Source organism: Argentina anserina, chromosome 1 (genome assembly GCF_933775445.1).
Source record: "Argentina anserina chromosome 1, drPotAnse1.1, whole genome shotgun sequence".
NCBI lineage: Eukaryota > Viridiplantae > Streptophyta > Magnoliopsida > Rosales > Rosaceae > Argentina > Argentina anserina.
Window position 1 is genome coordinate 11,430,488 of NC_065872.1, and position 26,542 is coordinate 11,457,029.

At 36.2% G+C, this 26,542-nt stretch overlaps 2 protein-coding genes and 1 pseudogene across 2 annotated transcripts in view; 1 reads left to right on the forward strand and 2 right to left on the reverse strand.

The window, feature by feature from the left end:
- Positions 1 to 26,542, forward strand: part of LOC126788398 (lanC-like protein GCL1) — a 252,730-nt gene that overhangs the window by 29,704 nt on the left and 196,484 nt on the right. The gene's annotated exons all lie outside the window — the stretch shown is intronic.
- Positions 1,454 to 2,959, reverse strand: LOC126789435 (uncharacterized). The gene is made up of 3 exons (XM_050515622.1): positions 2,813 to 2,959; positions 2,048 to 2,191; positions 1,454 to 1,860 (listed from the first exon to the last, which is right to left on the reverse strand). The coding sequence occupies exons 1-3, from the start codon at positions 2,845 to 2,847 to the stop codon at positions 1,695 to 1,697; spliced, it is 345 nt and encodes a 114-aa protein (XP_050371579.1). The 5' UTR covers positions 2,848 to 2,959; the 3' UTR covers positions 1,454 to 1,694.
- On the reverse strand, positions 6,210 to 7,521 carry LOC126788657 (E3 ubiquitin-protein ligase ATL6-like; annotated as a pseudogene).

The following is a 26,542-nucleotide window of genomic DNA, read 5'->3' on the forward strand; positions in this document are numbered from 1 at the left end:
AAACCTTCGTGGCTTTGTAATACATTTCACCGTGTCTTTCAAGTGTGAAGTAATTTTTACTTTTGAGAATTATAATTACAATTGATCATACATTTTCATTGTGATATTTTATTCAATAATAAAGTAAAATTTCTTCAATAAATTCCGTTACTTATCACATAACCGTTCCATCTCGTATTTTCACCTGTGATATATGGTACTTGTAAATAGTTTGAGTACAATACCATATAAAAGGAAGAAACCCAGAAACCATGGAGTATTTGAGTACGTTGCAACATTGATTGTTGATTCTTCCTTGTAATAGTTTTTGTAAATTAGAACCCAGCTAGATATCCCACATTCGACTGTTCTTCCGTTCATCTTCAAAGCTCCATTGAACCAATAGATCGGTAGTGGCCGCCAGGCAGCGGGGAGCCTCGAATCACCAGCAATTGATCGGTTGTGCCGTTCATCTTCAACACCGATGGATGATTTTTACGCCGTTTACTTGGTGGCTCTCGGCGTGTCCACGATACCTCACTCTCTCTGTCTCGATCTGATTTGTTATCCATCGAATCATGTCCGATTTAAAAGACTTGATTTTTTTTGTTGGATTCAATCTCCACGACTACAAAAAGATAATGCTAACGCTAAAGAAAAATTCATACAAGTAAACGGTTCAATGTTCGAAAAGACAAATGGATGTCTGAGATTGGTTCTTAATAATAAAATATACGCCGGTGTTGGTACTCCATGGTGTATAGAATCCGTTTCAATTAATTGTTAATCAGTCATGTTTTCAACTAATCAAAAATTAGCTTTGCATTATTGCTTCCCACACCATCTTTCTTAATTGGAACTTGAAAGTCACCGGTTTGGTTGAGAGGACCAAATAGAAAAGTGCCTTTCGGTTTAGACGAACAATTAATGCTCGTCCTAGTTAAAAAAAGTTGACAATCTGTGCAGGATCACCAGCAATTATTTATTGATGGTGAAGAGGACAACCAATCAACCTGACTAAATTAGCACAAAAGATGATCGGAAACTGCATATGATTTATTTTATTGCGGCAAGCATCCCTTCTGAGTTCTGATAAGAAAATTGTTTCAAACAAGTTTGGTTTAATTGATACACAACGACTGGCTAACTCTTAATTATCAATATCTAATGTTGTCCATTTCATATCCCGCTTGGACGCAACATAGGCATACAATATTGAGGGGTTGATTATCGATAATTTCAATTTTTGACAACACATCGTTATCACTTATCAGATTATTTCTAATTCTCTCTCATTGGGTGGGCAAATCTTGGCAAATTTGTTTTCATATCTGATCATCTAGAAAGAAGTTGAAAATAAATTTTTCTTCTATGAAGCACATAAGTATTTCTATTTCAGTTTTAGGCCGTTTTTCTTTTCTATGATATGCAGAGATTTTGAAATTGTCGTCCTCTACGTAAAAATCACGTATCCTTGAATGTAACCATGTCTTCCATTAGTTTGCATAAAGACCTTATTGAGCGACTTGTTTAGCCAAACCTATCATTCACATATTCCATTCTACGCCACACCAGAGAAATGTGCTCGTGCGCACATGCACAGTACAGTACATAACTACATACGCTTGTGGCCAAGTCCCTAGCGACAAGCCCTTTATTTGACAGCAGGAGTATCTCTGATATGATATTCTATAGCAGAGTTCTTCTAATATGTTTCAGGCAGTAGTGACACAAGAGCAACCATCAGCACATTCGAAGGCGGTCTTGTCAGCTTCGGGACCTTCAACCTTTGAGATGACACAAGTCCAACCTTCACCACACTCGCAGTATGCTTCGCTAGGATCAATTTTCTCTAGCTCCTTCACTGTACCATCTCCATCTCTTCAGAGGAATTAGGCAAGAATGATTGAAGTTCATTAGTTCAGTAGATCGAAATAGAAAACGATAGCTAAGTTAATAAGGTCGAAATCACCTCAGCAAACAAACAACAAGATTCGTTTAACTCACTATATATGTATCGAAGAAGTTGAGTAATTTTGTAAAGAGAAAAATTGACAACTTGACTTACATGACACAAGTGCAATTTTCACCACATTTGAAGAAGGCCTTGCCGGAATCAGGACCTTCAGTCCTTTTGATGACACATTGCCACCCTTCGCCGCACTTGCAATATGCCTTGCTAGTGCCAGAGTTCCCTCCAACCACGAGAGACCTGAACAAGATAGCTTCAATAAATATCTCGGATTTGCGATAAAATTTCACTCTTGCATCTCAGTTATTAATCCAACCTATTAGAGGATTCAAACAAGAGAAAGTGGCGTAGACTGGTAATTTGGTATGTCCGATCTTAATTTTGTGGATTATAAATGGTTTTAGAGATGGCTCAGAACACGATAGACAATTTCCCCTTTTCGCATATGTTTCACCAACCTTTTCGTATAGTTCTTCTCATCTACATGCATAGTCCAAATCTCGTTTCCCCCTTTTTACAACATTGTTGATTAGTTTACTGCAGACATAATCTTTAAGAATAATTCTAATCTGAGTGGGTGATAATCATGAAACTACTTTGTGTCTATGCGCGCCCGATGAGAGGGAAGTGACATTGGTTGATCGACAGAAACTGGTTAATTGGTAGCAGTCCGGCCTTCTATATTACAGTTATTACTGATGATCAAACAAAGAAAACGATACAAATATACAAACGCTCATAGTTCATGATATAAGTACATAATTAATGAAACAGATTTGAATTCTTGCTTACAACATATATAATATCTAACAGTCTACATATAATCATAAAATAGTATAGCAGAGAGAAAGAGAGAGAGACCTGACAGATTTCTCATCGGTGATCTCAGTCTCCATATTGCTAGATATTTCTCCACTTCTCCGCTTTCTTGCTCGTTGTTTTTGCAGGTAAAGCTATGAAACCATTTAATAATGCGGCATCAAATGTCAAGGAAACCCTTCCTTGTCTTGACATAATATGTCTCGACATAATATGTCTCATCAATGAAGGGTAGATTTGCCCATTTCTTGTGAAGTTGTCGCGCTCTTCTTACGATTACAATAGTGCTTCATTATCCATTTATTCAGCAAACCTTATCAAGATCTTTAGAGAAAATTAACGAGATCCAGAGATTTCTTCTTTGTCCTTTACAATCATGGCCAATGAAAGACTGCTTGATCGAGAATGTCGTATATATGAAGATGCTTGTTCCGTCACTATCTACGAGTTCATACACTCGAATCTCTGCTGATTACCCATGCCGCCTTTTCATATCATCATAATGTTAAGTGCTTGGATCTGGCCCTTAATTTAAAGCCCATTGGAAATCGTTGCACCACTTAACCCATTAAATTGGGTTGTCCGGTAGAAGAAATGCCCACTACAGCCGTCTATGTCTGTAAACAAAAATCACCCATAATTAATTTTAGTAGTTAAAACTGTATGCTCATGTAGTTATGTTGGTCATTAGGGTGTTTCAGTTTATAAGCTACCCATCAGGTCATTTCTAGTGATTCAAATACAGAACCACTAATTACAACGTACTTGTCGGCGAATTGGTCATATCTTTGCGCCCCTTGTCCCTCAACATTGGTGGCACATCGATGCAACAAGAAGAAATAATCTTATCTTGTGTTTCCAATGTTTTATTACATATATATTAGTACATATTGACAATTGATCATATGCAAGCCAGGCTAGTCTTCAATATATATATATATGGCGATTGAAATACTACTCCATATGTACGTATTCAATGTTCATGCAACATTTTGTTCATATGCAAGTCCTGCCATCTTCAGACAAATCTAAACCTGCGCTGCAGTGTCTTACATAAGCTGAAAATTAGTTACCAACTTAATAATTCCTCGGTCATTTAGGTAAACATTATTTGAGATACATGTTTGAAAAGCGAGCATCAATGTATGGACGAATTTGAATTCCTTTGGAAGCAAAATTTACAATTCCATTATATTTGTTACAAGGAATAAAAGCATAGAAGGCTTATCAGTGTGATCGAAAATACAGAAAAGTAATTGATCTTGTACTAATTAATTAAGAACAACAACCGAGGATGACGATCGTTAACAAACTCGAAGTGGAGCTAGTGGCGGACTCATGATTTAATTTATAGGTGGGTTTGAAAATTTTAACTAGGAAATTCATGCAATGTCGATACTAAATAAAATATATATTATATATAAATTTTGTACATCTGTGAAAATTAAGAACCATCATAAACTCCGTTTAATATATGTCTAATTAAAAACTATATTTTCAAACTACTTATATAAATTGAGAATTTTATTTTATTTTATTGTAATAAATAAGGCTACTAAGACAAACATAAGAAAAAAAATTATCATTAATAATTTACATGACTTATAAAATTAGAGCTCGCCTAAAAAAACTAAGGCTAAATCCTAAATGGAATCAAAAAGCCACAAAAGAGAGAAGTCTATTGTCCAAACTTGGATAATTGAGGGTAGACTCTAGAAAACATGAAATAAAGAATTAAAACAAAAGGAATGAAGGTGAGGGTCGAACAAGGGAGCATTATGGAATGCGCCTTCGCTTCAAGAGCCCAACAATATTTATAGACGGCGTTAGCTGAACAGTAGGTATGGTGAAAAGTTTGATTTTTCACTGGCTGCTATTTTCACGTGGGTTTCGTTGGTCAAAGACTCAAAGGGTGGTACCAGCCTCGTTATCCATACCATAAGGTTGGGCGTCCAGTCCAGCTTACCATTACGACGAGAAACATTGTTTGCTCGAGTTTCAACGGATTCCAATGAAGAATCAAGGCTCCGCCCAACCATTTAATCATCTTCTTGGTAAGACTAATTCATTTTTCTTGAAAACCCTGCTTAACTTTTATTCCAATTTTTAGGATCGAACCTCCACCTCCTCTTTCTCATTGCAATTCACAAACTCTTCTGCTAAGAATCTAAGATCCGCCTCTGATTTGGTCCATCTCCGATTCCCCATATTTTTATATCCATTATACAAATTTATCAATGGAATCAAAGCGTGACAACCTTCTTTAATTGGAAATCTCACTTCCTCTTTAATTCCTTCGACTTACATGCTAATCATATTTTCCCTAATTACATCATCGAATTGCATATTGTACTATGTGTTCACCTTGCAACTTAGCTGCCAGTTTAATCCAACAATTTGGTTTTCAAATTTTTTTTTTTGGATTGTGTTTTGTTTCAGGTTCTGGCTCCTGCTGGGTTTGGGATGGTCGAAATGGAGGCTGTGATTATGTTAGTCTTGTGAGACCAATCTTTAAAAGATGCTATTTGATGGGTTCTTTATGGGATGATATGATGGATTCTGGGAATTGTAGAATGTATAGCTATGTGTTTACCTCTCAGTAGGAAGAAGAAGATTTCTCCCATTCAATTAACTCAGTCACGTGCACACCTCCAAATTTTTTTTTGCTTAACAGCGACCCATTTAACGGAGAGACCCAGTACTGTGATCCTATTGCTATTTGACACGTCTGAAAAAAATGCTTAGGCTCTCCGACTTTCCAGAATTGGCCCTCAAGTGGGCTACAAATTAGTGATTACACCAATCCAAGCTGAAGATATCTTTAAATATGTATCACGTACATACACATGCTGACAAATATCTATCAACAAACTCGGTTCGGCTTGAGCCCTACCAAGGCTTAGGATAGTTCCGCGCCTGCTGTGAGTGAGTGGAGCCACTGATATTATGGCATTGACTCTTACTCCACATTCTTATTAGCCCGTAATAACTACTTTTGTAGCACGTAATGAAGCCTTCCCTAAAGTTAAACAGATCGACATCGAGTTTGTACCACAAGCAAATCGTTTATGCATGCTAGCTATGACCCCCGTCCCCGGATTACTTGTCTGAGAAACTAAGCAAGATGAGTGTGAGGTTCAAATGTGATGAATGTGATTCTTGAATAGTCGGCGAGAAAAGCATATACTGAAATGTGATTTTTGAGTTTTCACCAACTCCATTATTTAACTTCAGAGTCCAGACGAAGCTGAAGAGTACTTCTTAATTAGTTCAAGTTAGGTAGTATGTAGCAGAATATCATTAATGTTCGGCAAACTTCATAATCACATTCATTTTTGTGCCGGACACTTGGACCCGCCAGCAATTCAATCGAGCCATGAATGATGAATCATGCACCCATGAATCTTAACCCATCCCTCGAACAAGTTCAAGTTCCCAATAAAGACAGAACAAGAATAATAATATATGAGACGAAGTTGAGGACAATTAAATTTTTTAACTTGGTTCCAAGACTGAAACCAAGTTCCAATGAAGAAGATTATATTTACAAAATATGACGAACAAAAAATTTAACATCAGACCGGAGACCGAGACATCGGTTCTTGAGACCCGTTATCTTTCACCGGCGTTAACAAAGGCTCTACAAACAACCCTTAGCTTCTCCGTCAACACCAATCTTAGGAGACTTAACGGAACCACCGCCGCCCCTACCAAAGAACGGTTGCGTTTTTAACAGCGCCCACGGGTCGAACCGCCCTGTCTGATGATCAACGCTATTTTTCCCTCCACTACTGCTCCCTTCGCTACCGAGTCTATATCCTTTTCTTGAACTTCCCAACCTTGGCAAAATGACATCGTAGCTAGTCGATCGTTTGAGCTTATTGTTCCGGCTTGAAACCAGCTGCCTTCTCACTGAATCAGGCAGTCGCAACGTGTACCGTTCCGTGTTCTCTCCTGGTTGAACTACAGAGTGGCCCGTCGAATGTGACCTCGGAAACTTCCCGAATATTCCAGGTCTTACCGGACAGTTCTCTATCTCAACCGCCTCGCTGCTCTGATTTTCACTTACATTGATTACCACCTCGTCGTTCGGTTGCTGATCATTACTGATTTCATTTGTTCTTGCCGGATGATTCGAAGTGTTATTTGGCTCAGAAACTGTGTCATTCGACTCGGGCGCTAGCTTTGCTCGGCAGACCGGACACGTTATGTGCGAGGCCAACCACGCGTCGATGCAGTCGGGATGGAATACGTGGTCGCATTTGGGCAGCAAACGCAGCGTTTCGTAGTCCTCAAACTCGCTCAAGCACACCGCACACTCGAGAGCTCCTTTGCCGATCTTGAGGTCCTTCACTTCGGAATATACAAACATCGGAAACTTCTCAATCACCACCGGGTCTAGCCCTCGGCATCGCGCGGAGACTCCAACCCCAGCCGCTGCGCCCAGAGACCCGCCCGCGTTGGCAATGTGCGTCTCGGCGCAGCGGCGAAGATAGATGGAGAAGAATCCAACGAGGAAGAAAGCACACACGAGAAACACGATGACCATGGCCATGGAGGAGTTGAAGTTCGCGAGGTAGGCATAGCCGTTGGTCTGCAACGGCCCCGGCGACTGCTGCGCGTTGACGTTACAGTGCGTCAGCAAAACAAGACACAGAAGATGAAGAAGAAGAGAGCTATGTAGCAGCTGCTTCATTTATGAACTTGGGAGATCGATGGACAAAGAGTGAGCACTGCTCATAGGTGAAAGAAAAGATGGTGAGGTTTGTCGTGAGTCTTGACAGTCAGGTTATCCACGTGGTGTGATGATGGCTCTATTTCACGGCGGCAGGGACCCTAGGGAGGGTTTTGCTTGGGAAGCAAGAACGGGATGTGTGTGAGGTAGGAAATATTAAGAATCATTTCAATTTTGTTATTGCATTAGTTGACCGGCGAGATATTAAGTAAGTAGATCAGACGGTTGGCTGAGAAAGCGATGGATTGAAGGAGAGGATAAGGGTTTTCTGGAAGAATCTGATTCTACGTGGAGAGGGTTATTACTGTAGAGAAATGGGAAAGCCATGGGCGGAGCAAAACGGGGATATTATTATTACGTACTGAAGAAAGCAAAACTGAAAGGGACCGAAAGAGAGTAACGGCTCTTTGAGGGTGAGAGAGCACTCGATCCAAATGTTCTTTTTGATTTGCTTGTCTTAGACTCTCGTCCAAAATTATGACATTGTACCCGTTTTGCTTTCTTGTCTCGATTTGTTGATCATATATAGATTACTAGTAGTATTCGTATGCAAGATAGTAAAATATGTGATCACTGCATACGTACATGAAGTGGCGGATTAAGGATTATAATTTTATTTAAGCTAATTTATAGTACTTTTTTTTATAGATATTTGAGACCGAAGTACAGTCTCAGTTAAGGAAAATTTTTCTAAGGATACTAACATATGTATAAAATATGAATCTACGCATGTTAGAACTGTCATAAATAAGTGGAAAATTTATTGTTTAGGAAAAAAATTAATTAAAAGAGAGAGTGAATAAAATGGGAATAAGAAGAAAATTAAATATAATTTAGCCAAAAAAATGAATAATTAAATGGAGAAAATGATAAATAAAAAAACCCCAAAAACATGGGCTCTTAGTTCGAACATATACTCTTCGAGCAATTGATGAGACGGTTCGGAGAGTTTGCCATTAGAACCACGGGCTATTTTCAGTACAAAATTACACTTGGTTAATTATATTGTCAAATTTTATCTGGGTTGCAGCCCATAGAGCCACCACTTATATCGGCCCCTGCGTACATGTACTTATCTGATTGCGATCAATGAAGCTCGAAACGATATCAATCCAGTAGAGAGGCAACAAATAAATATAAAAAGGGTGTATATTTTGTTATACAATAGTTATATGAGCTTTAGCGTGCTAAACAATCTCGTATCTATCCAGTTCGTTTTGGATTAGAAAACATTTCGCTTCGGCGTGCTAAACGCCATCGGCAAACCGATATAGATTAACGTAGGCCAATAGTGTCCTTTTTGTGTTTTTGTTTATGACGAAGGGAATAGTAGGCTTTCGGGGAGGAAAGTCATATAGATGTGACTAAACTATGTGTATAGAGCAAAAATCTGTATAGCCCCTAAGGTTTGTAACCCTGACCTATTTAGTCATTCGACTTCAATTGTGATCTATAAAGTGCTTAAACTTTCAAAACTTAATCTAAATAGTCTAAACTATTAATTCTCCGTTATCTTTTAACTAAAGTATTGATATACCCTTCTGATTTTTTTTTAGAAAAAGAAAACTTACACTCTTAAGGACTAGCATTTTATTTATTTATTTTCTATTCTATCCTAAAGACAATTAAATCTTACACTCCTAAGGACTAATCTTCAACATGTCATGCAACAACCTAACGACCTCCTGTCTAAACGGTTTTTAGTCTGGTGGAATCACTGCTCCCTTAGTAAGGTAAACCTTCAAATTTCTAAAAGATAAATTTCTGACTAATACATGAAAACTTTAAAAGAAAAATAATTTTGCAACGAAGGTTATGGGCACACACAAGAATTTATTTATACAAACATAATTACATATACAAAACCCAAAGCCTCACTCTTGGGTAAACTCATTACTATGAATTAAAATATAAATACTTACTTGTAATAGTAGCACACCACACCATATGATTACAGTTGAACACTATTTTTCACTCTGAATAGTACTCTTACACAATGTAAACACTCTGCTATACTACACAACTCTGACTCTCTAACTTCGTGAGGAAGGTTGGAATGATTCTCTCTCATTTTTTCGATCTTTCTTGATGATCTTTCGGATGTATTCCAGGCAAGGACTAAAATATCGATATTTTCCTCGATATTTCTGCGAAATTTTCAATTTTCGGCATATGGATATATCCCTTACATACAAAGTATTTCTCGATAGAAATTTTCAAAATTTCCCGATATATTTGCAAACTTTCGAAATTTCCCGATATTTTCATAATATTGCCATGTGTCAGGCCAATTTCAAATAAAAAAAATCGCTAGTTAGAAGAATCAAACATTTTCCAGCACAAAGCTGTAGTCAACTATACTACACAAACTTGTTGTTATATATGGTTCTTTTTAATACATATTGCATTTCATGTCTCAATATTCACCTAAAATTAAAATAAAACCGAACTAGTTGTTAAGGGGAATTAAACCCCGTTCACCTCATTATAATCTTCACAAAGCTATGATTATGATCAAAGGCAAGAAATGCTTAATCCGAACGGGAACTACCAGTACCACAACCCACAGTCAATCACCCGTAACCCTTATGGTTGGCACATAAATCAGTGCATGCAAAATTATAAAGGGGATGTATCATTTAATGATTATTGTTCACAATATACTTAGGGCTCTACTCAAGGACATGATGAAGGTGAACATTTTGTACCTCATAGATCTCCCATGTGGTTCTAAATCACTCATGTAATTTCATGTTTAATGTATCATATGTAAATAAGACGTGATGACCTAACCTCCAATTGGGTTCCTAGCCATAAAAAATATTTTAAGTATATTTTTAATAATTCTCGACGATTATTTCACCTCAAATTATTACAACTCACTATAAACTAATATTTATATAATAATTTATTATGACATATAAATGATATGATAGATAATTGATCAAATAAACATCTCTCAAAATTTCATTCAAAATTTCCATATTTTTATATAAATTTCCATCAATTTACTCAATTATTTTTTTAAATCGCAATTTTCAATTTTCAGACCATTAATATTTCCGTTCTTGCCGAAATTTTAGCCCTTAATTCCAAGGTCATTGCTTTCATCCATGGGATATTGGAATTGGGATGTCCATTAAATCCAGCACATGCAGGTTTTGAGTATCTACCATGGATAAGCCTCACATAATAATACAGAGAAATATATTATGTTTCCCCATTTCTTTTTTGTATCCACTCAGGAGGTGTGTATCTGAACTTGAATATGAGAACACAATGTGTCCTTCTTACGCTTTTGACAATATTGACTATAATGGTCGGCAAATCTCTTTAGATCATCATTATTTTTGTCCATAGATTATGAACAAAGCCATTTTCAACTAGCCAAAGTTTGTGTTCTTGACAAATGTTCACTTTGAACATTTACAACATATCTTCGTGGATATGGTCATGGAACTGTAAATAGTGTTTGTGCCAGGGGTCTATGACTAGCATGGCTCTCAATGCAATCATGAAATCTGAACCAATATGATTCCTTTAAGTCTAGAATAGGAATTCTAGTACATTCTGGACCTTCAAGATATTTTATCTTGGCTACATTTGTTGGAGCAACACTCTGATGCTTATTCTTTTGATGTAATTCTTCTGCCAGAGCTTTAAGTGAATTGATCATGAGCCTAGAATTATTTTCTTGAAAGGAAAAAATCAGATTATCGAACAAAGCTTTCTAATAGAAAGCTAATGATTTGCCATAATGAAAAACTGATTCAGAGAAGGTATTTAATTGGTAACCATGCACAGTTAAGACTCCATTAGGAGCAATTCTGCTTTTTGATAAAGCAGCAGCCATCAACGATCTTGATCTGCTTTTACCGTCTGTCGTTTGAGACGGGAGACCGGTCAGTTTAGGCTGTCCCATAAGGAACAATAAAAACTTCTTGGCGAGCTCCTCTTTAGACGCTATAAATTGATTTTCTCGAGTAGGGGGTTTTGTCTTGACACGGTCAACTGATTGGCTTGATTCAACATCTCCGTAGGACACAATGAATTGATAACCTGGTCTGTCATGAAGGGGACCCACAGTCTTATCACCACTTTTGTATTTCTCACAAGGTTCTTCTCTTTGGGTACTGGCCTCCTGCTTCTGGTGTTTTGACCTTTGTTGTTTTCTTCACTTCTGCTAAACATCGTCAATTCTCTAGTTAGAGTGTCTGGGTGATAATTCTTGTTTCCTGCAATTAATTCCACAATATAATCATATTGGTTAAGAAATAACTGTTAATTTGCTAATCTACCCTTATCAGTTGCTTTATCAAGTTTGAAATTCTTGAAGTTTTTTACTCTAGTGCAATCTATACGCACCATAAATGGTTTTCCTAAAAAGGGGGGAGAATTTCAACTGTTTTTTACTGCAAATTTTTTTTTCTTTTATGGGTAATTTTGCTATGCAGGGCGAAACTTGCCACTACAAAACTTCAAGGTCTTTTCCTCATTTGTGCCTGGAGTTCTAGCTAAGACAACACCAGCCCATAAATTGTCACTTGCATCAGTTTGGAGGATGATCTCATCATTTTCTTCAGGTTGATGAAGTAGAGGCAGATTCTTACACAAATCTTTAATTTGCGTGACGATTTTTTCATCGTCTTCTATGAGTTTCCAAGCTCTCTTGGAACTTATTTTGGAGACAATATTGTTGTTAATCTAGCAATTTTTAGAAGAAAATCTCTTCCATAATTTATAACACCTAAAAATCTCTAAAGACTTTTAGCGTCGGGATTTCTGTCTACAAATTTCTAAATATTTTTCAGGATATGAGGTTGGAGTTTAATCACCCCATCCTTGATGTTTATCCCTAAGAAGTCAATCTCATACAGGACCAGAAAGACTTTCTTTTCTCCTAAAATGATTCCATGTTTAACGATCAACTTGGCAACTTCATACATATGGTTAATGTGTTCCTCTTTGGTTTTGGAGAAAACTATTATGTCATCAATGTAGACAACACATAATTATGCCACATGTTTGAAAATGGTATCCATCTTTCTTTGGAAAATTGATGAAGCATGTTTTAATCCAAATGACATTACTAACCATTCGTAATGTCCATGTGGAGTTCGGAATGCAGTAAGAGGAATACTATCAAGATGCATTTTGACTTGCTAAAATCCAGACTTAGCATCCAACTTCGAAAATACTTTTGTTCCTTTGAGCTTATTAATTAAAATTCTTGCTTGCACGATTTGGTAACCATCTTTGAAAATATTTTTATTAACATCTCTATAATCTATCATCATTCTTGTATTTCCATGAACTTGTTATGCATGGTTTCTTATGTAGAAAGCAGGAGCATGATGATGACTATTTGATGGCTTTATTAATCCCTTCTCTAAGATATTCGCTATATCCCTTTTGAATTGCTTATGATCTTCTTCCTTGTACTGAGGAATTGCTTGTACATGATAGCTGACATTCATGTCATAGAGCTTTAGTTGACACATTACTGGGTCCTTTTCCTAAAACTTTAATTGGTTTATGTCGATGTTTTGTTTTAAGATTTCTTTAATCTCACCAAGGGTAGGCCTTTTTTATTTCTCGAGCTTGGCCTCAAAATGCTTGAGATTATGCTCATGAATAAACCTTATTTCTTCATCGATTTCATCTTTATCTTCCTCTGAGGATTCTTCTTCAATCTACACTTCTTCTTGTATTCTATACTGCTTGTATTGTAAAATTTCTTCACATTTTGGCTTGTAAAGATCACCACAATTTTGTTGTGACTTCAAATATTGTGTTGTAAAGCCGGGGTGCTCTTGGCATGTTGTAAGCTCTCTGTCTAGAAAATTTTGTTACTTTTCTCAAAACCTATAAGGTTTAGAGGTGATTTTTGAATGAAGATTTGTTGTAGGATAAACTCATTTCCTACTAGCATGTATACATCTTGATTCTCTGACTGCCAGAGTTCATTAATGGTACAATCTCCTCCGATGGTGATTTTAACATCTTTTGCTATTGTGTTCATGTAGATACGTCTTCCTTCTACAGTTTTTCCCACATCGCTCCTTTCTGGATTTTTTATCCGAACTTCTTCTGGTACAACAAACTTTTTTGCTAAACTGAAACATGATCTCGTGTCTACAAATGAATGGAAATGATACCTCTTGTGTCTAGGAAATTTTAGTCCAACTTCCATGTAGTTACCGAACCTACTTGTACAGACTATTTTTGTATGATGCTCTTCTCGACATTGTAAAACTTATTTTACCTCTGTAAAAGGGTTACACATTTTTGTGCAACTTTCTTCTTTCATTTGCATTTCAATACTAGCCTCTTTAGTGTCCTCCTTTTTTTGTAGATAACATTTTTGGAGTTATATCCAAAGTTATTTTCCCCTTTGAGGTTTTATCAAACTTCATTTTCTCATGTTTGATTTTTGGGGCATTCAGACATACACCTAAAAATGTAGACCTATTTAATATTACACCCACTTCTTAAACTTACACCAAACTTATTTATTACGCTATCTCATTTTAAAAAAATAAATACTTTGGTTCTAAATAAGAGAACCTTATTTTGTTGATACTTACTAAATGTGTCACTCTCTTAATAGATAACCATTAAATCCAAAAATGACATGTATCACTTGATTGAAGCATATGTCTTTGTTTCAAAATCCAACCATGATTGAGTTAACCGATAAGTGCAAAAGCACCTACAAAGATATCATATTATCAAATCAATTATATCAATGTAGTAAATGGAAAATAAGGGTCATTACCCACAGAGAATTGGTGAAACTAAGACTTAAAAACAAAAACAGACGCGTAAACCAGAAATCTGACAGACTAGACCTAGGAGCGGAAACCTAATTAATTAGCTAATGTAGACTCAACCAAAACTTACGAAATTAAATAGACACTAACTAGATACAGCGGTGGACTACTACACAAATATTTAGAGTATTCAGAATTGGTTTGATTGGTGAACAGAAATAAATAAGACAGAAGTACTGCTAAAAACAGAATATTAGAAAGTAAATATGGATGTAAATATGAGAAAAATAATAGCTAGAAACTTCTCTCCACCACTAGATATGCTTCAATCACCCTAAAACAATGTCAATAATTATAGATAAATGCACTCACAGTTAAGCCAATGTCGTTAGTTCATTAACCGTATTACGTTCTCTTACTTGTCATGATAAGCGAAATGTAGGTATCGACTTAACTATATTCTCAATTAATTGATCTATGAAATGTCAGTATTTAGACCAAAATAATTAAAATCATGAAATTCTAAGAATGTTTGAGTAACAACAAAGAATCTAAGGTCAATGTTGGTAGCCTTAGACTACTAAGGAATCACTTCACACAAGTACCTACAAAGAACTTGTTATCTCTCAAAGAATATGCAACGATATGTCGGTCATATACATATTCAAGATAATAAAACTCTAAAACATGTATCAAAGTATCGACCCAATGAGACATGCAATAGAATTATCAATGAACAATCAATGAGAAATTATCATCTAAAATTATATAAATCAATTGGAGTTTGAAATCGAAGACATATCTAGAGCTTTGATTAGCCTCTAACTATCAAGGAATTTAGTTACACATAATTTTGAATAAAAGCATCAAAGAATACATGAGTGATGAATTAAAGGAGAATAGACCGAACTTCCTTTTTCTTGTGGAGACTTGATAAGATTTTAGCACCTTGAGGAGATGTGGGTTGTAGCTTGAGTTGATTGAAGGTGACTTTGCTTCGGCTCTCCATGTCTGGCTTCTTTCATTTCTCTTCTCTTCTTCACTCTATTTTTTTCTTCTCTCTATTTTTTCTTCCCCTCTCCCTCTCTTTCTCTTGGTTGGTTGTGGAAAAATGGTGTGTATGGAGATGGTGGTGGTGGAGGTTTTTATAGAGGAGAATGGTGGTGAAAAAATTAAAGAAAAGTGAGTGATAATGGTGTAGTGAGTGGGGTAGTTGATTATGGGATAAGTGAGTGATAAAGGAGGAAGTGAGTGATCGTGGAAGTGATCATGAAGGAAGTGGGTGATCATGTAGGAAATGAATGATCATGGAAGAAAGTGGGTGATCATGGAAGGAAGTGAATGATCATGGAAGAACTGGGTGATGACTAGGTAATGATGGACCTAGAGGTGATGATTACACCCAAAATCAAATCAAATTTTTGCATAATAAAAGTGTGGATTTTTGGACAATGGGAGCCATGATTTTGTGAAAAAGAGAGAAAATTGTGTAGTTAAATCGAACTAAAAAGATGAGATCTAGTTGCAATAGAAAAATGTGTTGCTCTTTCCTTACTCCTCCATAAAATTAGCCCGGAAATACATGGTACCACCAAAAGTGGTGGTGCTCGGAAAATTGCCGGAATTTCATATTTTTCTCTTCTTGTCAAGATATTTGAGTTAGGAATTTGATTTCCCTCTCTTTCTTCCCTCTTCTTCTTTATTCCATTTCAAAATACCTAAAAACAAATAAAGTAATTAAAATATAAATTATAAAATAGCTAAATAAAATGAATAATTAGCACAATAAAAGTCACATAAATATGTGACTATCAAAATACCCTACACTTAGCTTTTGCTAGTCCTCAAACAAAACACTAAACTAATACTGTGGAAAGACTCAACAATAACACATACTACAAAACTCTAATGCCTCTAACACTTTGTCTCAACAATCTCCCCAACATTGCAATACCAAGATTACATGATATTTCAGTTCAATCCACGGAATTTCGGAGGTTAAAGTCAATACATGACGCACATGCAACATGTAGGACAAAGACATAATCATGGTGAATGTAAAGTTATAGCATGCAATAAACAAGTTAAGATTCAACCTCACATGGGTACGCTATAAGTGTTTCTCTTAACATATGTCTAAGGTTTTCACTCAACTCAATTACTTGCCAAATGGACCAAACCATATGCTTTACTTTTATGACTTATCTCCACAGATCAAAGGTTGCCTATCTTGAGGATCAAAAATGATTTTATAAGGTTATAATGGGGTTAAGTTTATATGTTTATAGAATAAAAGGATATGAAATTCAAACAAGTTCTAAAACCTAGTAAACCATCAATGAAGAGACTTTTTCGAACTTTACAACCCTTGAAGCATTTTCACTATTGAATTCTTCCAAATATATCACCATTGTGGCTGAATTTCATCTTGTTTGGCATTCATTTCATTCTTTTCATTTACAGTTAACCTGTGGTTTAAGCTAAAGATTATAAAAGAACATACACATTTTTGTTTTTGTTTTTTCTACAACACAAGTAGCTTGATATCCCATACTTATTTCTTTGCTTCATCTTCACAATCTTTTGCATTGGTCTTCATGTTTACGTCTCATGTACAACTCTACTATGTTCTAGAACAAAGGTATAGATATAACTATTTATGGTTCAATGGTAAGGTTATGTGGGTGATGACAAAAAAGATCATAATGTAAGCTTAAAGTGGTTAACTAAGGGTTGCACATCTTATGTACACAAAATATAGGTCACATGCTATATATGGTAATTGTGGTAGATCTTAAGTGCTTTTATCACTTCCCCAATCAAGATATATAATGACTATAAGCTTTGACAAGCACAAGAGCAAGTTCTAGTAATCTTTAGAGTTCGTTAACTTAATCTGCGGCAAGCAATTGACACACAACAAAGAAAACATGTATAATCACATTTAAGCTTCATCGCTCACAGGTTAATGAATCTCAACTATGTTTAAGCATGCTGATGAATATGTACCACGGTAACTTGTTTCTACATCCACTACATATTAACACATGCACCATATATCAAGATTAACCAAAGAAACTCAGCTAACATAGGCACATGTTGCACTCTTAGTCACAATTTCAGAAGATATAAGCACATCATAGACTATTTAAGGGCCCTAAGACTCAAACAAGATTAGAAATAATTTTTTTGTTTGTTTGTTTTTTTAATTAAATTTTTTGTTTGTTGTTAACTCAAAAAGCATACCTAAAAGACTCAAAATCATAAATCTAAACATAGACGCCAAATGTATCATATAAACCCCCACCCACACTTGAAATTTGCATTGTTCTCAATGTAAAACAAAACTAAAGCATGCAACACATCAAAAAAGTATGAAGTAGAAGACCTATGACATCACAAAACACATTATATATGAAAAATAACAAAGGAGAAAGAATGAAGAATGCAAATCTGGAATCCAAGCTTCTCCATCAACATGGGTTGCCTCCCAAGTAGCGCTAAGTTTAACGTCAGCAGCTAGACAATACTTATAATCATTGCTCCACTGGCACAAGATCGCGGAGATGTACTTCTTCCACATCTCTCACCGTTACAAGCTTATAAAACGGTTTGAGCCTATGTCCGTTCACGTTGAACGTGTTCCCATTCTTCAAAATTTTTACCTCTACTGCATCATGAGCAAACACATTAAGTATAACAAAAGGCCCACTCCACCTAGAACGAAGTTTACTTGGCAATAAACGTAGACGCGAATTGAAAAGCAAGACTTTTTGCCCAACAACAAAAGATTTTGTTTTAATCATCTTATCATGAAACATCTTGGTTTTCTCCTTGTAGATTAGATTAGATTCATAAGCATTATTTCGAATCTCATCTAACTCATTAAGTTGTAACTTCCTATGAACACTTGCATCATCAATATCAAAGTTAAACTGCTTAATAGCCCAATATGCCTTGTGTTCAAGCTCTACTGGAAGATGGCAGCCTTTCCCATAGACCATTCGATAAGGAGACATCCCAATCGGTGTCTTGTATGCTATCATGTATGCCCACAACGCCTCATCTAAGCGTTGACTCCAATCTTTCTGGGTTGGTCCAACAGTCTTCTCCAAAATTTGTTTGATCTCCCTGTTGGAGACTTCTACATGCCCGCTCATCTGAGGATGATAATGTGTTGCCACCTTATGATGAACATTGAATTTCCTGAGCAAAGCTACAAAAGACTTGTTACAAAATGGGAACCTCCATTAGTGATGATATACATGGGAGTACCAAATCTAACAAACAGTGATTTCAAAAATTTCAAAACAACAGCAGCATCGTTAGTACGAGTGGCCACTGCCTCCACCCACTTTAAAACATAATCGACTGCAAGTACAATATAAATATTTTGCTGAGAGCTAGGAAAATGACCTATAAAGTCAATACCCCACACATCAAAAATCTCAACAACAAAAATTGGGTGCTGGGGCATCTGATCTCTAGGACCTACGTTACCTGTGAGCTGACATCTGGCACATGATTTATAGAACTCATGGGCATCTTTGAACAAATTTGGCTAGAAGAAGCCACTTTCAAGAACCTTCATTGCAGTCTTCTTTCCAGCAAAGTGGCCTCCCTCTACATATGAGTGACAAAAAGTGAGAATATATTGAAATTCAGTTTCAGGAACGCACCTTCGTATCAACAAATCTGGACAATGTTTATATAGATAAGGCTCATCCCACACATAATGCTTAGTTGTTTTCACCAACTTGTCCTTCTGAGCTATACTGTAGTCGCTTGGTATTCTGCCTGACACAATATAGTTAACAATATCTGCATACTAAGGCTCAGAAATGTTGAGAGCAAAAAGTTGCTCATTCGGGAAGCTATCACACAGAGGCAATGAGTCCTGCTATGCGTTAGATCCATGCATGATCCTGCTCAGGTGGTCTGCCACCACATTCTCAGTGTCTTTCTTATCTTTAATCTCAATATAAAACTCCTGAAGTAGCAACATCCATTTAATCAACCTGGGTTTTGCATCCTATTTGGTCATCAAGTATATCAAAGCAGCATGGTCAGAGAAAACAATGACTTTAGTTCCTAACAAGTAAGACCTAAACTTTTCTAAAGCAAAGACAACAGCTAACAATTCATTTTTAGTAGTTGAGTAATTTAATTGTGCATCGTTTAAAGTCCTGAAAGCATAATAGATGACATGGAGCAACTTAGATGGACGTTGACCCAACACAACACAAAACCGCATAATCAGAAGCATCACACATTATTTCAAAAGGTAAGTTCCAATCAGGTGCATGTATGATGGGTGCGGTCATCAAAAGCTCCTTGAGCTTGTTGAATGCCTTTAAGCACTCATCCGTAAAGTTGAAAACTACATCTTTATGGAGCAGTGCACATAATGGTCGGGCTATCTTGGAAAAGTCCTTGATAAACCTGCGATAAAATCATGCATGTCCAAGAAAAGATCTCATCTCCTTCACAGTTGAAAGAGGAGGTAAAGTACGCATAATATCAACCTCAATCCCCCTAGCAGATATTACATGTCCCAACACTATACCTTGTTCAAACATAAAATGACACTTTTCCCAATTCAAAACAAGGTTAGTCTCGACACAATGTTTCAAAATTATGGATAAATGATGCAGACACATGTCAAAAGAATCACCAAATACCGAAAAATCATCCATAAATACTTCAATGATTTTTTCAACCATGTCCGAAAAAATACTCATCATGTATCGTTGAAATGTTACAGGCGTGTTGCATAGGCCAAAGGGCATCCGCCGGTAAGCAAAAGTGTCGTAGGGGCATGTAAAGGTGGTCATCTCCTGGTCATCCTCGTGTATGGCTATCTGGTTGTACCCTGAATAACCATCTAGAAAACAATAATATGCATGATCTGCTAACCTTTCTAACATCTTATCAATGAACGGTAGGGGAAAGTGATTTTTGCGTGTAGTGCATTGAGGTTACAATAGTCAATACACACTCCATCTCGTTTGTACACGTTGAGGTACCAACACGTTTTCATCATTCTTTACCACTGTAATTCCTGAACGTTTGGGAACTACCTGCACAGGATTAACCCATGTGTTGTTAGAAATATCAAAAATTATACCTGCAACGCGAAGTTTAATCACTTCTTTCTTGAAAACTTCCAACATGGAGGGGGTTTAGTCGATGTTGAGCTTCTCTTGTTGGCTTAACTCCCTCCTCCAAATGTATCATGTGAGTACACATAATAGGACATATTCCCTTGATATCTGTTGTTGTCCATCCAACTGTGAGAGCTTTGAAGAAATTATGACTGGTAAAGTTTCACCATCTCTGAGAAAAACATACTTCAAATGCTCAGGTAGAGGATTGAGCTCTAATTCGAGCGCTTTCCGAATAGATGGAGCAAACACATTAGTTGAAACTGAAAGAATAATGAGTTTATGAGACATACCTGTCATGTATGGAAAAGATTCAAATGTCTCCTCCATTGCATAATACTCCTCCTTCATCTCAAGGTCTTTAGCTGATGCAATCTCAAATATAGGCTCAAATTCCACAGGTTGAGGAATTTCCTCAATAGATTGAACCGGTTGTGCAGAAACTTTCTTTTTACCATCCATTTCGATGACGTTTCGCATGGGATCCTCCTCCAATGAGTACTGAATGAAATCCTACACAAAACTCTCAAAAACATCAATAGAACAACAAGAGTACATATCATCAGTATTTGGGTTCTTGAGGAATTCAAAGATGTTGAAATTGATCTTTTCTCCAGCTACTTCCATGCTAAGTGAACCTTCATAACAATCAATTTTAGTGCGAGTTATTCTCAATAATGGTTTACCAAGAATCAATGGTATCTCAGAGGACACTTGTTCACCTTCTATCTCTAATACAAAGAAATCCGCTGGAAAAATCAAATCACCAACCTACACTAGCACATCTTCTATAATACCTCTAGGGTAACAGTTAAATCGATCCGCAAGTTTAATAGTTATCCCAGTAGGCAAAAGTTCTCCCATATTCATTCTATCATACAACATATGACATTAAAATTATGGAAGCACCTAAATCAAGAGGCGCACCAGCAAACTTGTGATCACCAATAGTGCATGGAATAGTGAAACGTCCCAGATCACCTAACTTTGGTGGTAACTTTCTTTGCAACACAGCGGACATCCTCTCACTCAAGGCAACTGTTTTGGTTCCTTTGAATATTCTCTTTGAAGTGCACAAGTCCTTGAGGAATTATGCATACTGAGGAATTTGCTTGATCACATCCAATAATGGAATATTCACCCCAACCTTCTTGAAGACGTCTAAGATCTCCTTGTCACTTTCCTCCCTCACTTGTTTCTGTAACCTGCTAGGAAAAGGCACATTAGTGATAATCAAAAGTGAGGTTAAGGGACATACCATGGCTAGTTTTGGTTTTAACTCAATGTTTGTTCCAGGTGCATTCTCAACAAGTTGAGAGAATTCCTCAACGGATTGAGTTGGGGTGCCCAAATTAACTTTTGATGGTTCCTCAGGCATAATCTGCTCTAAAACAGGTTCTTCCCACTTTCTTCTTGGCTTCTTGACCACTGAAGCTGCATCCACCACCTTCCCGCTTTTCAAAACTATTGCATTGACTTCATGATGAACATTAGGATTAGGAAAAGTGTTGTTGGGAAGTCGTCCTGGGTTGACTTGTGCAAGTGTTTGTTGGATTTGGCTCATTTGGCGCTCTAATAAGTCAATTGCATTCCCTTGTTGCTGAGTGGTGGACTTGATCTCTTGGCGAAAGGCACTGCTTTCCTCTCTTTCCTTTTTGCTATCAAACATCATTTGTTGCATCATAGCTTCCAAAGTTAAAGTTCCTAGCGATGTATGACTTGGAGCCTGTTGTTGTTAAGGCACACGTCTTTGGCCAAATTATTGCACATCCCCTACAAGTTGTCTTTGTTGGAATCCAGGTGGAGTAGTTGGAAGATTGAGCACATTATTGCTTCGCTAGCTAAGGAAATGATTATCTCTATCCCATTATATGTGTTGGGTTGCCTATAAACAAAATTCACATCCTCCTCTTGGGTGTCTTCCTCAACTGCTCTGCACTTAGGAAAATCTTATGCAAGGTGGTTCTTAGCTGAACAAATAATACACACCACTTGAGATGCGGCAACATTTGCTTGCTTATTCACCTTCGTAGCACTAGAAATTAAGGCAATGTTATTCTCCATAGAACTCAATCTCTTTTTTATGGCTCCATCTATGGTAATAACATTCAAGGATCTTCTGCTGGCACCCATAGATCGATCTCTAGACTGAAACTGTCTTGAATTTTCTGCTTGATTCTCCACAATATCCTTAGCTTTAGCTCCAGTCTGATTCCACCAATTTCCTCCACAAGCAGAGTCAAATTTTTGCATGTTGAGTGAATCAAGTCCTTCATAGAAGTACTCCATTTGAGTGTTGAGATCAAACTTGTGATGGGGGCATTGATGTAGTAGACCCTTGAATTGACTCCACGCTTCATGTAATTCATCTCCATCTCTGTGCATGAATGTACTGATCTGCTTCTTTAAATTCTTGGTGCGAGGGGCTAAATAGAATTCCTTCATGAATGCAGCACACATATTGTCCCATGAGTCAATAAATTGGGAAGCCAGTGAATTGTACCATGCATTTGCTTGCTCTTTCAACGAAAAAGAAAAAAGAATAAGTTTCACAACATTCTCATCCATCATTGTTGAGTTATGTATTCTGCACAGTGCTGTAAACTCATTAAGATGGTCTTGTGGTCTTCAGAATGAGTGCCTCTAAGTGTGGTAGATTCGAAATAAGAGATGGGGGAATTGAGTAAGCCCCCAAATTTTCTGGTAGCACAACTGGTGAATCTGCTGTACATGTGCCCGGAATAAAGGACTCCTTAAGTTTCGCAACAATTGGTCGTGGTGATGATGGAGGCGTTGGAACACGTTACTCTTCCTCAAACTCAGTCTTTGAATTAGAATGGTGTTTAGGCTCAAAATCCTCACCAACACTGTTACTCATGTTCACATGTAGTCTCTGTTATTTCATGTTTAGCTTTGCTGCTTTCTCAATCTCTAGATCAGATAACAGTGGTTCAGAGCTTGTAAGAGCTTGTAAAATGTCGAGATGCATACAAAAAGCTTATGCACACAGTACATAATATAAGACTCAAAAAAAAATAAAGTAAATAAAGCAAAACAAAAAACAAAAAACACTTTGATAGGCGCAAAAGCACCTACAAAGATATCCTATTATAAAAATCAATTATATCAATATAGTGAATGGAAAATAAGGGTCATTACCCACAGATGATTGATGAAACTAAGATTTAAAAACAGAAACAGATGCGTAAACAAGAAATCTGACAGACTCAACCTAGGAGCGGAAACATAATTAATTAGCTAATCTAGAATTAACCAAAAATTACACAATTAAATAGACACTAACTAGATACAGCGGTGGACTACCAAACAAATATTTAGGGTATTCGGCTTTCGTTTGATTAGTGTACAAAAATAAATAAGACAGAAGTACTGTTAAAAACAGAATGTTAAAAAGTAAATATGGATGTAAATATGAGAAAAACAATAGCTAGAAACTTCTCTCCACCACTAGATATGTTTCAATCACCCCAAAACAATGTCAATAATTATAGATGAATGCACTCACAGTTAAGACAATGTCGTTAGGTCATTAACCGTATTACGTTTTCTTACTTGTCAAGATAAGCGAAATGTCGATATAGACTTCCTATATTCTCAATTAATTGATCTATGAAATGTCGGTATCTAGACCAAAATAATTAAAATCATGAAGTTCTAAGAACGTTTGAGTAACAACAAAGAATCTAATGTCAATGTCGATAGTCTTAAATTACTAAGGAATCACTTCACACAAGTACCTGCAAAGAACTTGTTATCTTTCATATAATATGCAATGATATGTCAGTCATATACATATTCAAGATATTAAAACCCTAAAACATGCATTAAAGTATCGACTCAATGAGACATGCAATGGAATTATCATTGAACAACTAGTGAAGAAATTCTCATATAAAATTATACAAATCAATTGGAGTTTGAAATCGAAGACATATTTAGAGCTTTGATTAGCCCATAACTATCAAGGAATTTAGTTACACATAATCTTGAATAAAAGCATCAAATAATACATGAGAGATGAATTAAAGGAGAAGAGATCGGACTTTCTTTTTCTTGTGGAGGCTTGATGAGATTTTAGCACCTTGAGGGGATGTGGGTTGTAGCTTGAGGAGATTGAAAGTGACTTTGCTTTGGCTCTCCATGTCCGTGTTCTCTCATTTCTCTTCTCTTCTTCTCTTCTTCTCTCTATTTATTCTTCCCCTCTCTCTCTCTCTCTCTCTCTCTCTCTCTCTTTATTCTCTCTATTTTTTCTTCCCCTCTCCCTCTCTTTCTCTTAGTTGGTTGTGGAAAAATGGTGTGTATGGAGATGGTGGTGATAGAGGTTTTTATAAAGGAGAATGATGGTGGAAAAATTAGAGAAAAGTGAGAGATAATGGTGTAGAGAGTGGGGTGGTTGGTTACAGAGGAAGTGGGTGATCATGGAAGTTAGTGAGTGATCATGAAGGAAGTGGGTGATCATGAAGGAAATGGGTGATCGTGTAGGAAGTAAATGATCATGGAAGGAAATAGGTGATCATGGAAGGAAGTGAATTATCATGGAAGAAGTGGGTGATGGCTAGGTAATGATGGACCTAGAGGTGATGATTACACCAAAAAATAAATCAGATATTTGCATAATATCGGTGTGAATTTTTGGACAATAGGGAACCATGATTTTGTGAGAAAGAGAGAAAAATGGTGTAGTTAAATCTCAACTGAAAAGATGGGATCTAATTGTGATAAAACAATGTGTTGCTCCTTCCTTACTCCTTCATAAAATTAGCCCGAAATACATGGCACCACCAAAAGTGGTGGTGCTCGGAAAATTACCGGAATTTCATATTTTTCTCTTCTTGTCAAGATATTCGAGTTAGGAATTGGATTTCCCTCTCTTTCTTCTCTCTTCTTCTTTATTCACTTCAAAATGCCTAAAAATAAATAAAGATAATTAAAATATAAAAACATTACAAAATAGCTAAGTAAAAGGAATAATTAACACAATAAAAGTCACATAAATATGTGACTATCATGAACTAAATTCAATATCTTGTCCTTGATTGTAGCATCAGATATTGATTTCATTCTCATCCATAATCAAAGCAACATAATTAGATACAGGGGGATTTGGAGATCATATAATCTGCTCATATGAAACCTTGATATAAGAGGTTTCTCAATTTCAGTTTTCCACCTTTATTCATGATATGAGTCGGTTTAGTTTTTTTTATATATATGAATGGATTGCTCGATTTCACAAGCCTCGATGGTGTTGGTTTGCCAACAACTTCTGTTTTCGCTTATTTTGGTATGTTTTTCTTTGGACTAGTATGGTAGGTATTGAGCTTCTAATTATATAGTTGTCTATACTTGTGGTGTTTGTTGTTGTGTGATTCTAGTACCATAGATATGACTCCCATTTGAATTATGTCGTCTAGGAATATGTGATTCTTTGTAGAGTTGAATATGTTGGTGAGTTGTATTATACTTGTAATTCAGGTTGTTGTACTTGTGTGATAGGGGTAAAGGTACTTGAAAAGCATGTGGTTTTAAGGGGTATTTGTTTGATTGTTTTCTTTCATGTGAAATAGTTAACTTCTATTCAGTAGATTAAATTTTTGGAATGTAAATTAATTGTTCCTTGAAGATAGATGGGTTTGGTTTGTTAATTCTGCTGTATAGGTAGGATTTACCTTATGAGTTAATGAATGTGGGTTTCATAGTTAGAACGTATTGTTGGGATATGCCACATTTAACTATAAATTACTTGTGGGATAAGGTCGTTATTATAACAAATGAATATGGAGTGATTATACACTTATATCATATGTAGAATCTAAAAATAAAAATAAAAAATTCATAGCCTACTAATGGACAACGGTTGAATATATAGAAATTAATATATATATATATATATATATATATGTATATAAGAGTAATCTCTAACATACATTGGAAAAATGAAAATTAGACAACTACAATAAATAAATATGTATTTTTGAAGTAGAAAGAACATAATACCATATTGCATGATTAAATAGTCTTAAAGTGGAAAAAAGTAAGAGCCAAATTGACGACTTTTAAGGCATTCAATTCAATTACT

Coding starts and splice junctions, on each gene's coding strand:
- LOC126789435 (XM_050515622.1), bottom strand. CDS start 2,847: ATGGAGACTGAGATCACCGATGAGAAATCTGTCAG. Junction 2,192..2,812: donor ACCGATGAGAAATCTGTCAG/GTCTCTCTCTCT, acceptor TATCTTGTTCAG/GTCTCTCGTGGTTGGAGGGA. Junction 1,861..2,047: donor GAAAATTGCACTTGTGTCAT/GTAAGTCAAGTT, acceptor ATTCCTCTGAAG/AGATGGAGATGGTACAGTGA.